We start from the raw sequence: 12463 nt of genomic DNA, 5'->3' as shown, positions 1-12463 counted from the left end.
TAACAGCCCTAAAATTAATCCCCTGCCAAGAATTAAGATCACCATGGCTGTTATGATAATTTAAACTGAAGCAAGTTTTGGTCACTGAGTCAGTTGTTATGCTCTGCATATATATGCAGTCATCACAGCTGAAATATAGACAGTACAGCAGCCTGCTTCAAAAATACTAATTGAAAAATTCATTGACTTGGATGAGAAGGCTTCTTCTGCGTGACTGAGATTGGATGAAGGAGTACACAAAGGGTAACGACAAATGACCGTGTATCAAGCTGGGGATGCTTTACAGTGTTAGGATGAATGAAACTGTAGTGGGTCCTATTTTATTTAAAGTCTTTATTCATTATCTAGAAGAAGACCTAGATCACAGGTTAATTAATTTTTTTAGTTATTCCAAATGAGGAAATATAAACATTGTTTTGAACAGAAAAATCTCAAAAACTTGAAAATATAACAAATATTTTTGGAGGATAAGAAAGTTTCAATATAGACAAGTTGGGCGATTAATCCTAGTGCTATAGTGAGGAGAAAACAGAAGTCACAGCAACTGCAATGTAGAGTTGTTAATGAAAGCATGCTTTTTAGGGTCAGGAGGAACCAACGGTAACCTCCTCCCTCCACCCAGGCAGAAATGCCAACTGTGGCTGTAGAGGTTTTTGGGTGTTCAAGAGCAGTTGTAAACCCTGCGTAGTGCCTGTGCGAAAGTCCTCGCTGCCTCAAATCAAACTCTTCCCTGGCTTGTCACAAGCATCCTATCCTTATGGAGCCAGGAGCTTTTACTGCTGCGGTGCCGATACGCAGTGGTAGAAGTACCGTAGTCGGGAAGTTATTTGGGATTCAGTTTGAGATTTGGGACTAACATGGAATGAAGGTCTACCGCAACTGTTCATGTCAAATACTGACCTAAAGCTTGTCTAAGTCAGGAGAGGGACAGGCAGCCTTCCAAAGTGACCGTAGGGGTGCAGTTACTTGAGGAGGACTCTTGGGGGGTGGTTCAGGGGTACAGCTGAGCTGACCTAATTGCCCATGAACCAGCAGGGGTGATCCCAATTCCCTTCTTTTCCTCCGCTGGTGTTGCACTTGGCCAGACATGCCTCTCTGCCCCTACACCTGCCTGTTCTGCTCATTTTGGCACTTGGGGCTGCGTTGCTTCAGCAGTTCAACCTGATAACCTGGCAACAAGCCATTCGTTTTGTTAGGCTGGTGCTATGCTGGCTTAGTACATGGAATCGACCCAGTGACAGGTCCAAGGAGCAGCAGAGCAGCACAAGAGAAGGAGCAGGAGTCCACAGCTGGGCCACGGAGGTGGGAGGGGAAGGGATGCTCCTGGTTTTGCCCTGGAGTAGCTGAGCAGCAGCGCTGAGCTCCTCATCACCCTGCCAAGCTCTCTGCTTGGGCTGGCTGGGCTGGAGGAATGAGGGTGTTACCACGTGTAGCTTCACCTATGCTTAATTTTCCTGTCTGCCAGCTGGGGATAACCTCTTCAAGAAAGGAAGTGAATATAAATGGACTATTTAGTTATTTGCAAAAAGAGAACGTGCAAGTGCCTAGATAAAATTTTAACGCAAGAATTTGCCTCTGTACCTGTATTAGCTTACGTCAGTGGAGTACTGAGATGAAAGTGGAAGTCTGCACTGCAGACTGCAATGGGAACGTAGAGAGTCACTTGAGTTGGGTTTGTTTGAATTGTTACAATGGTTTGTTTAAAAAAGAAAGACAGATAACTCAAGTAAAAATACACTCTTCCAAAGTGACATCTAGCTTTGCTTTCACAACAGATTTTGGAAATAAGTAGAGATTAAACCTAAGATTAAAGCTGCTTGGAAATAAGCAAAAAAAAGTGCTTGTCTCCTCCCTGCCCTATTGCACATACACTGGTTCACTTAAACGTAGAATACATCTGCTTTAAATTGTTTTCATCAGATGCATACTGTTATTAATAGAGTTAGGAAAAAGTTGTTCCAAGCAAATGTGACACATCCATTCATGGCTAAGCAAATCCAAGCTTTCCCTTTCTGCCCTCCCCCAAACGAGACTGGTGATGCAGTAGGTATAAGTTGGCTTAAAATCCCTGCGAGCTGTGCAGCAGCTGAGCTCGATGTGTTGTTATCCTCAGAGCTGATGTTGCAAAATCAGCTGTGATCTTGTTTGAGTCAGTGGAGAACTCTAATGCTCAGCAACTGACAACTATCGGTGCCTTAACTTTTCATTCCATATTGATCTCCAAACGGAGTTTCAAAGGATTCTATTAGGAAAAAAAGAGGGGTTTAAGCAGAGATTACTTTTTCATGTCTTGTAAAGAATGCATTATGCGTGTGGCAAGCTAAAGCTTTGAAACTCAACTTCCATCTGCGCTCCATGACAATATCTTTATATAATTCCATGTCTAAAAGACAAGGTTTGGAAATGAAATTAGTTTGTGTCATGCACAGTTCCTGTAGAGATCAAAGGCAGACCTGTTAATGCAACTATTGCTATTCATGAGTTTCATAGCCATGTGAGTTTCAAGTTAATTATAAATGCTTGTTTAATCACTTAACAATAGGGTATCAGAGTCTCATCTGGGCATTATGCATATAGCTCTCACTTTTTTTAATTAAAGCAAATTCCTACCTTTTTTCCCAAGAAATTAATTTTGGTGGTAATGCTCTAGGCTCTAGCAGGTCGGGATATGCAAATCCTCTTTTAAATGCTGGACAGTTGTGTGATGAATGTCTTTATTTTATTATCCTTTAACTGTGTCCTTCCCTCCCCCTTGAGTACATGGTTGTATAGTAGCCTGGTTGTCACTGGAGATGGCATAAATTACTCTAGTCCTTATACTAGAGTTCCTTTTGTGACATTTTATTAAAATTTGTGTGCATTATCACTAGGAGATAATGTATTTTGAGATAAACTAATGTATTTATCGTTTTAGTTTCCAAATGCTTTAATAGATTTTAAACCTGAAGAGGCAAGTAGGGCACCTGTCTGACCTTCATATCACAGACCACTGTGCTTTATTTGAATATTGAGGATTGAGTCTAATTATTTTAGTTAAGATAAACCATTTCAGTCCCCTGGAAATTAAATTCTTGTGCACTAGAGGAACCAGTCACAGTGCCAGCAATGCCTGAGGCACTTGCAGTGGCAAGGAATGTTAGATGAGAAATGCAGATGAATCAAACTGTGCTGCAGAGAAGGGCGAAAAAGCCTCAAGTGCTACCCGAGAGCAGCCTCCGCACAACCCCGCGTCCTGCTTGTCCGCTGAGATGAGATGAGCAAGATGCATTGATCAGGCATCACAGAGGGGCTTCTCTGCGCCAGCTAAGAGACTGGACTATGCAGCTCCTGTTGCATCAGATCTCTACTGTTTCTGAGGAAGAGCAAGGGAGAAGAATAAAAGAAAAACTCAGAAATCACAGTCAGTTGTATTTGGGGAAAAAAGTTCCTTCTTGACTTCTGAGGTGTGAGAGTTAATTATAGTCATCACACTACAAGTGCTCAGAGTATGCAGAGGACCATACTGATAGTCTTCTCCATGACCTGTAAAGCAGAAAAGTGTTTAGCAAATTCAGATTGCAGTGCTAAAAAGAAGTACCGCAGACAACCATTTGGGATGGCTTCATAAATGTTCCTGAATCAAACATTAATTCTCTTAACTCCAGAATTAAACATTAATTGTAAGCCTTAATTAAACACCAAGAACTAATATTAAAGCTATTTAAAAAAAAAAAAAGAAAATAAATCTTCCCATAGTCTGTCAGCACGAGTGTATCTGCCATCTAGTAAGCTGTTCTCTTGTTGCTAAGAAATGACACCTGATTTTGCTTAAGTTCAGTATACAGCTGTTGGGTCATACTCTGTCTCTGTCAGCAAGACTAGAAGTCCTCAGCTGACTTGTTTTTTGCAGTTTCCCTGTTATGTACAGTGATCCAGCCTTCTCTTGCAAAAACTGAAGAGGCTGGGTTCTTCAGATGGCGAGTCCCAAGGCTGCTTCCCCCTCCCCTGGTTTTTTATGTGGCTCTTCTCTGAACCCCTCTGCTTTTTAAATCCTTGAACCTGTGAACCAAGCCCTGTTGTGTGGTCCTTACTAGAGTTCTGACCAGTGCTGTGGACAGAAGTAAGGATCTTTCTGCTTGATGCCAGGGACTGCAGCAGCCCTGGTATAATCTCGAGAATCGCTGAACAGGCAACGAGCAGAAGCAGACCTCCCGCATCCCACCCTCTGCGTGGTTGGGTTCCCTGGAAATCAGTGGCAGACACTCACCCCAGTTGAAACCTTGGTCACCTGTGGTGGAGGGGAGGGCTGTGTAGCACCACCGGTTTTCCTGTAAAGTGGACCAGAGCCTATTCTGAACAGAGGATGTCATTGTCTTTGCTCTGAATCTTCTACAAGCACGCCTAGTTTGCCATTTGAGGTGGTACTTGTGAACTTACTTTTCAGGTGACAACATCAATGAAGATCAGAGTCTGTGCTTCTGGAGGGATTTTGTGTACACGTTTCCTTTTTCTTCATATGAACTTACTCTGCTACTATTTTGAAGCATGGTTGTCAGTAGGGCCTTCTTGATGCAGTACATTAGAAAGATATGACGATATGTAAATGCTTGAGTTGGCATCTGTGGCTAGGGGATGGGGAACACTCCTTTTTCTAGGAAAATGTTTTCCTTTAGATAAATGAAAATCCTATTGTTTGGCTGAGGAGTGACCTCGCACATGGGCAAAAGGTTAAGAGACAGAAAGCCTTATCCGTTTGGCATGTAGGATTCAAAACCAGGCATGTTGCCAGTAAGCTCAATCAGAGCAGAGGATACAATTTTAAATAAAGTTCATAATGGCATTTTTTAAATGAGCAGGAAGTTTTCTTTCTCTAATCAAAACCTAGATAATTTAACTATCTCTCTCTTTGGTAATATCCTGACATTGTCCATGGATAGGGGACCCCAAGAGGAAAAGATAAGTGATAACGGCTGCCTGTGTCAGCCTGTGCCCAAAAGAGATCATCTGTCCAGGAGACGTCAGTGGGAGTCTGCCTGACCAGAGGGGTGTGTGCACAGAAACCACATTGCAGGATCGGGATCTAAATAAGATCGTCATCTTTGACTTCCATTCTGTGTCATAACTTTTCTCTGTTTATTTCAGTATTTGAGATCTGATAGTGTGCCATCACTCAGATCGCTCAGGATTTTTCTTTCTATGTAACATTACTGACCTTTTTTTTTTATTATTTTTTAAAAAACAGTGCTTTTCACTTTTCAGGAGTTTGGTTATAGAAGACAGGGCTGATGATACCAGTTCTGAAGGAAACCGTTCCCAAACTGGGAGTTCACAGCAATATAAAGAGCAGTTGTGAGTCTAAGAGGGGTTGCAACTGCAGAAATAGTTGTCTTAACGTTACTTGTATTTCAGAGGAGGCAGTGCGGTTCATAAAGCAGATGGCACAGGAAGGATTGCTCAGAGAAAGTTTAGACTTAGTAAAATCTCAAAAATCAGATTAAGAAGACAGATGGGATTCTGGATTGGAATGCTAACATGTAAGGGGGGTTTTTTTGTCTTTTTTTATTTCACTTTCCCAAATTATGACCTTGGAGATGCTGGGTTTTTTTATATAGCTGACAATGAATTTAGTACTAGAAAACTGGGAGGGAGTTACACTTAAGCAGCTGTTTTCACTGTAACTAGTAGTTTTGGTTTGCGCTTGTTTGAAAAAGAAGTGAGATGTGATTGCTGAAAGAAGAAAAAGGAATATAACTATGAGAAAAGATATTTAGGCTAGACTTACTTGCTTGAGCATACACATACAGAAACCTTGATCTCTTTGTGGAATGTAACCCTGTATTTGCTGTTTTCCCACTAACCTCCTTTTCCCACTTTGCTTTAGGATTCTTGAAGCAGAGTTGCAGGGTTTCCCAGATGGCTTGCACTATTTAACGTTTGCGAGTGGCCCATTCCTAGCTGCACTTTTAGACAGGGACACACAGTCTTTTTGCCCATCCAGATAGGTTATCTTTGCCTGTGGTTTATGAACAGTTACCGTAAGTAGCTCTTGCTTTGGACATGAAACATTCCTGTAGGAATATAATGGCACGGCGTGCACTAGTGGTACAGGCAAATTACTTTGGCTCTACCTGTGCCTACCTGCATTGCGCTGCAAGCCAACAGGGAACCACGTGCCAGACAGCCCAGGTCTGAAAGAGTCACATTCACACCATGCTGGTCAGGAGCCAGGTGTATTAGACAGGGCTATTGGCTCAGGCATAGCCTGTCCTGAATGTGGCTGGCCTGTCTGGGGAGGTGAGAGACATCACTGCTGCCCTGGGTGAATTCATCAGCCCGGGGTCTGTCACCTCAGCCATCTCTGCTTTGCTCTGCAGTGGGGCAACATCAGCACTGTGCACCTTTATGTCCCCTTCCTTCCTTCAGGACCTCACTAGTAGCACAGAGCAAAGCTCCTTCAGAACTTAGTAATTGAATATTCCCACTGTAGTAAATAATAGAAAGCACAACAGTATCAGAAATCTGTGGAAGAATGAAGCACACTTCTCTTTAGCAGTTCATGTTCTTGGAGTTCATCTTCTGCAGTGCTTTTCGTTCCCTGCCTCCATCGTGTTTCCCACTTACTGCAGATGTCCTTCCTTCTCTGAGTCCATGTGTCTTTAATTCTGTGTGAGCGCCTTGCTGTGGCAGGCTGTAAAACTCAAGAATAACGTATCTGCTTTATCCCCACTGTTTTGCTGAGAGTACCAACTAAAAAGTTTGCCAGATATTTTAGAGACTCTATTCCTTAGCTAATAATGAGTCTTCTAAGCAGCTTTTTCTAATTAAATACTTCTTTTAGTATACCTAATGCTTCGGTCTAAGACCTCCCTATTAATTTGAGGTCAGACTGATCTTGGATCACTTGCTGTCCTTACTCTGCTCTCTTCTTTCCCTTGTTCGGTCCTCCTGTTCTTCAAGAAGTGCCTGAATATCTCATAACAATTCTGAAACTTGCTGTATAGCTTTAAGTTTTCATAGTAGTCTCTCTTTATTGATTGTTCTCATCACTCTCACTGTTTGAGAGGAGGTTTTCTTCAACAATTTGTCTCCAGCTTAAAGCTTGTAATCATTCTGTTGCTGTGGAAATTACTGTGATAATGCAGGTTTAGTGTTCGTGACTTCACTGCTGCATTAGATAAGAAGAAAAAGGAGCTGTTGCGTGGGAGAAAGCCCTGAATTAGGCAAGTTGTATACTTTTCATGCGTATGTCAGGGAAGATAACACATGAAAAGGAATTAGAGTTGTTCAGGCTGCTAGGATTTTCTCTATCTTCTCAGGAAAAAACAAGTCTAAATATTAAAAAGGAGGAGAAAAAAAGCCCAGTGTCTGATCTAGGGACTGTGGTTTGGAACAGCAGTTCCAGACTGTTGCCTTTCAGGACATCAGTCTTCCATCTCGGGTGATGGCCTTTGTCGTTTCCATTTAGAAACAGGATTTTGGAAACCCTTATCCTTCCTTATCAGAAAGAGAGAAGGATGCAGACAGAAGCCCTTATATAGCTATAGAGTGAAGGATAAAGGAATTTCCTACTGGAGATACCCGTGGCTAGCTCTCTTGTTTGGGAAGAGAGAGCTGGATTTGTGTACACAGGAAAATTTTTGTTTATGAGTCTTTGTCTCTTGATCAATTTTAGTAGTAGTCTCTATTCTAGAATTTTGGATGTCTATAAGGAATTAAATAAATTTGATACTTCTGTTGTTTTCTTATCCTCTTCCTTGTTTAGTATTTAATATTCCGGAGTTCCTTGGTTCCCTCTTATATGTGGTTGTTTTAGAAAAGGCTGAACTTTCATGTTACTGAAATTGCTAACCACAATGTTCAGCTTGTCCTGTTTCCTTGCTTTTTCTTTAATGCATGACCCATTATTCTTAACCGCATCTGTTCTTCAGCATTCTTTGCTAGGCAATTCAAAGTGGGAAACAGTAACAGCACAGCTATCTGGCTTTGGATCTAAGCGTATTGTTCCTGCACATTTTGAAAATAAAAACTTATATTGCTTTTTGCCCTCATGTTTGTAAATACATGTACGGTTTGTAAATACATAAATACATATGCGTTCCTCCTTTGATTAATGTGGCTGCCTTTCACATGCATAAGATTTCACAAGGTGCTTGGTGGTCAAGGCAAGGTTTCTAAGGAGGCATTCTGTACGTGCACACCAGAGTGTATGGACGCTATTTTTCAATATACATTGTTTTCTTTGACTACTAAATGCAAAACTGGGAACAAGTCCAGAATCTTTAATAGCTAGAATGTATTTCATGCTGATCCCCCTCTAAATTGGCATCCTCCACTGCCAAGTTCTAAAGTGAGGGCTGCGATGATGATGAATTTCTCTCATGGGGTTTTTGTTCAGGGCTGCCTGATATTTATATTTTCTGTACTGTAGGATTCAGACAGAAGGTCTCCGCTTATAAAAGGGCCTGATATCTTTCTGGCTGAAATGCCCTTAGGGCAGAGGTGCTGATATTTTTGTATTAGATCCTGACATCCTTTTAAAATTTTATATTGTTACAGTATGTTTCTCGGCGTACTGAGTTGTGTCATTTCACTATTGAAATTCACAACAGAGATTTTGTTAAGTTCTTTGTTGTTCTTCTTGGTGTTATGTCTTGGTGGCTCAGGGCTTACACCAAAATAAGTTCTTAAAATCCTAATGCACAGTAGTAATGTAACAGAACTGTACCACCAATACTGTTCTGTAGAAATCAATGTATTGTTTTTAAATATATATGAAAAGGAGGTCATGCTCTCATTTCTGGGCAGCACATGAAGAAATGAGTTGCACGTGGAGTGTGAGCATCTTGCTAGTTAGCAGCTGAATTCCCCTGACACAAAAAGGAAGTTTGCAAAATATTGTCTGCTACCTTGGGTAATGGAGTAAGCTGAGGTAGGGGACTTCATGCAAGAACAACAGAATCTCCAAAGATGAGGGCGAGAACAAGAGAAAGGAGAGAGTGGGAGAGAAGAGAAAAGAGGGAGGTAGGTACTCATTTAGAAGAACAAGGCGACTGTGAACGAAAAAATCCAAGGAGTGGCTTGGTGGAGGCATTGGACCGTTGCTGGGTCTTTTCAACACAGCATTGCGTTTAAGTCATAGTTATTGAGGAAAGGCAACAGCTGCTACTTTAGAGCATGAGGCAGAGGAACTACTGGAGGGGCAGAAAAATAATCGTAGATATAGAGGAATGCCTTCCAGAGGGACTGTCTTGCACAAGCCACTCCACTTTATGTAACAAAAGCCTGGTGACACAATGCATGGTTTAGTCATAGGAGTGCCCCGGAGTGGACAAGTATTGTACATCTGGAAACATTTAAACAAGTAATTAGTTTCAGGAAAAACGGCAAATTACTCAAGGAAAATGTAGTCCATTGTGTTAGCTTCTGACTGGTTGTCTACAAGATGTATGATTCTCCTGACTGCCTTAACCATCGCTTCTTTGCTTCTCATACCCACCAGTTGTGGGGGGGGACAGGCAATACGGTAGTGTCAGGCCTGACAAGCAGGTATCACTAGGGGCTGTGACATTTTTGCCCCTTCGGAAAAAGGGCCAGTGAACAGGCAGGCAGGGGGGAAGTGTTCCTCTCTTCCTCACTGCACAGCCCACTTCCAGCCTTTCCCTCTCCCCACTGCTGGTGGAGACGGCTGGCTGGAGCAGAGGCACAGCAAGACAGGGACCTTACAGAGAGTTACGATGCCATGCTATCCGTGACTAATACATGATGTTTGATAGGACACACATTTAGAGTTATGATGCTACTGTGAGACTGACATGTTGCCCATCAAAGGGAATATTGCTTGCCCCTGGTGATGTGCTGCCCAGCTGCGTGTGGGTCATAGGTGGAATATAGATGCCTCCACAGCTGGAGTTAGCAGTAGGGCAATAATTCAGGACCTGGTCTGGCTTGTGGCAGAATCTGCAGTGTCTCTAAAGAGTGACTGACCAAAATGGAGAACTGCAGGCCAGGACAAGACATCGTACTTGGCACCAAAGCGTCAGAGGTTAGCACTGAGCCCCGTGTCTTTTTGGTCATTGGTGTGCTAGCATGTTCTAACTGCTGCCTCCTGCAGAAGCTTTTCGGACGATAATTGCTGTGGTTGTTTGTCATTACAGAAGTAACGCTGAAGGTCCATGTAAGCGATGCCAGCACACATCAGCCAGTAACTGAAGCCTTCATTGAGATTTTTACCAACCAGATCTCCATTGCATCTGGAACCTCAGGAGCAGATGGCACTGCCTTCCTCAAGTTTCAGTATAAGTTGGGCAATCAGCTGATAGTGACTGCTAGTAAACATGCATATGTGCCAAATTCTGCACCATGGAAACCTGTAAGATTGCCTGGTAAGAGATCTTTATTTTTGTTCTGAGGTAAGATTTTGCATCTAAAGGAAGTTACACAGTTTTGTATGGTGTGTTTTAATGCTTGCGATCCTGGGTGGGAGGAAGAACATCTGTGCATTTCAAAAAAAGCAGGGTTTCTTCCTCAGTTGGAACTGTGGCATCAGGGCTGTGCAGAGAATCGCTCTCCTCCTGGCTGTCCTTGATACAGTGCTACGTCAGTTTTCAAACAACTGTTGGTGGTTTTACAGCTCCACAGAAAATACAAATCTATTCCAGATCTTTTTCTTTATGGGAGCTCTGTTTCCAAGTGCTTTGTTTCAGCAGCTGTGATGTACTCGTTCATTTCTCTCCCAAGGTGTACAACAACTGTTGCACTGTAGGCTGTAGCGTACAAAAAAAGTCCTGGCCTTTCAGTTCTTGGCCATGTCCATAGGACGGTTTTAATCTGCAGTTATGTTATCCACATGTAAGGATTTTTTCTAACTTACTTAGCATGATTTGTTTCTTCTGGAGGCAAACAAATATAACAATAATACTTGCATGTTAGTTTTTATCAGAATGCCTCAAAATTTTATGGGAAGTGGGAGACTTTACATTAGTTGTACAGGAGGGGAAACTGAGTCATGAAGACTGTTTCTGTACTGCTAAATAGAACAGACTGAGGGTGGCTTTCAGATCTTGAGAGGTAACGTCTAGATGAAGGTCACATCCCCAGTTTTCATCTGCTTTTCCTCTAATCCCCAGCCACAGTTAGGGTCCACGTAGTTTGGGAGTGGTCCCAGGCTTGTATTATACCCAAATCACACCTAAATAACACCTCAGATTTGATAATTAGCCAAGGCCAAAGCCATGCCAGGTTTTAAGTGCACTAATATTTAAATAGTATAAATGATCACAGGGCAGTGTTCAATCCATGCCTTGGCTCCATTTTATTTATTAATATCAGCATAGCCAGAGGGACTGTGTGACTTGCCACAAGGTCAAGCAGCAAATGTATTTTCAGATGGGAAAGGAACTTGAATCTCTTCAAACCCAGAATTATGCTTTAGGCATTTCAACATGCTGTTTACTTATCTGCATTTGCTTGCTTCAGATAACACGGACTGACTTCTTTCACATTTCCTTTACTGTATTCTGCCATGTTTTCCAGCTACTTAATGGAACTATAGCGAAGACTAAGCCAGGCTCTTAGGTGCATAGTGAAAGAATAAGAAGCAACTGAAATGAGTTGCAGCAAGGAGAGTTTCAAATAAATAAAAGGGAACAATTCTTTACAGCAGCAGTAGTCAAAGATTGGAACAAGTTGCCCAGAAAGGTTGTGAAATCTCCATCTTCAAAGATATTCAAAACTCAACTGGGCACCCCCCTGCTTGGTTGAAGCAGGTGACCTCCAGAGGTCCCTTCCAACCATAATTGTTCTGTGACTGTTTAGAAATTTCCTTGATGGTTTTTTTCTGTTTAAATAAGATGAAGTGCAGCTTCCTCCGTATACTTCATGTACTTCCTTAAGACACAATCATATATGATTAAAGCATGCAATAACCTTTTCTTGCCTGAACCTTTTCTTGCCTTGTGTCTGATATCTTTCTGACTCATACCCTAGATCTTTTGAATGCGACCTACTCTTCCATGGCCTGGAGTTTGTTTGATTAGGTTTTTTGCTTGTTGCTTTTTCTTAAATATTGATTTTGAGGGAAGGGAATCAAACATGGCATTATTGTTTTGGTAAGTCACTGAAGTTTAAAGAGCAGTAATTGTATACAGTTTCCACCAAATCTTTCTTTCCACAGCTGAAATGTGAGCTTAACTCAGAAAATAGATTCCTTTCACCTCTGATCTTCCCCCACTGAAACCGGTAGATAGTTTGCCATTGATTTAATTGGGAGTAGAATCCTTTCTTTTGCTTTCTGTACCTTGAACTTAAGCCTTTCTTTGATTAAAGAAACAACAAGTTACAACTTGATATGCCCCATGTAGATTTAATAGGGTTGTTCTTTGAATTACTCCTTAAAAGGGACAGGACATAAAAGTTCAGGCCCAAGATACTTAGGCTGTTATTTCTTGTATTGACTAAGATGCCTATAGTCTTTAAAAAACTTTCC

At 41.8% G+C, this 12463-nt stretch overlaps 1 protein-coding gene across 2 annotated transcripts in view; it reads left to right on the top strand.

Annotated features, from left to right (window-relative positions):
* Positions 1–12463, top strand: part of FAM171A1 (family with sequence similarity 171 member A1) — a 90629-nt gene that overhangs the window by 43937 nt on the left and 34229 nt on the right. The window contains exon 2 of one of the 2 annotated variants that reach the window (XM_050892471.1): positions 10134–10361. In XM_050892471.1, coding sequence (XP_050748428.1) covers positions 10134–10361 — 228 coding nt within the window. Of the gene's footprint in view, positions 1–10133; positions 10389–12463 lie in introns of those variants that run through there. The other variant, XM_050892473.1, reaches the window with a different exon arrangement.

Source organism: Gymnogyps californianus, chromosome 2 (genome assembly GCF_018139145.2).
Source record: "Gymnogyps californianus isolate 813 chromosome 2, ASM1813914v2, whole genome shotgun sequence".
Classification (NCBI taxonomy): domain Eukaryota; kingdom Metazoa; phylum Chordata; class Aves; order Accipitriformes; family Cathartidae; genus Gymnogyps; species Gymnogyps californianus.
The sequence above is the reverse complement of the archived record's forward strand: the minus strand, read 5'-3'. Positions and strand labels throughout refer to the sequence as shown.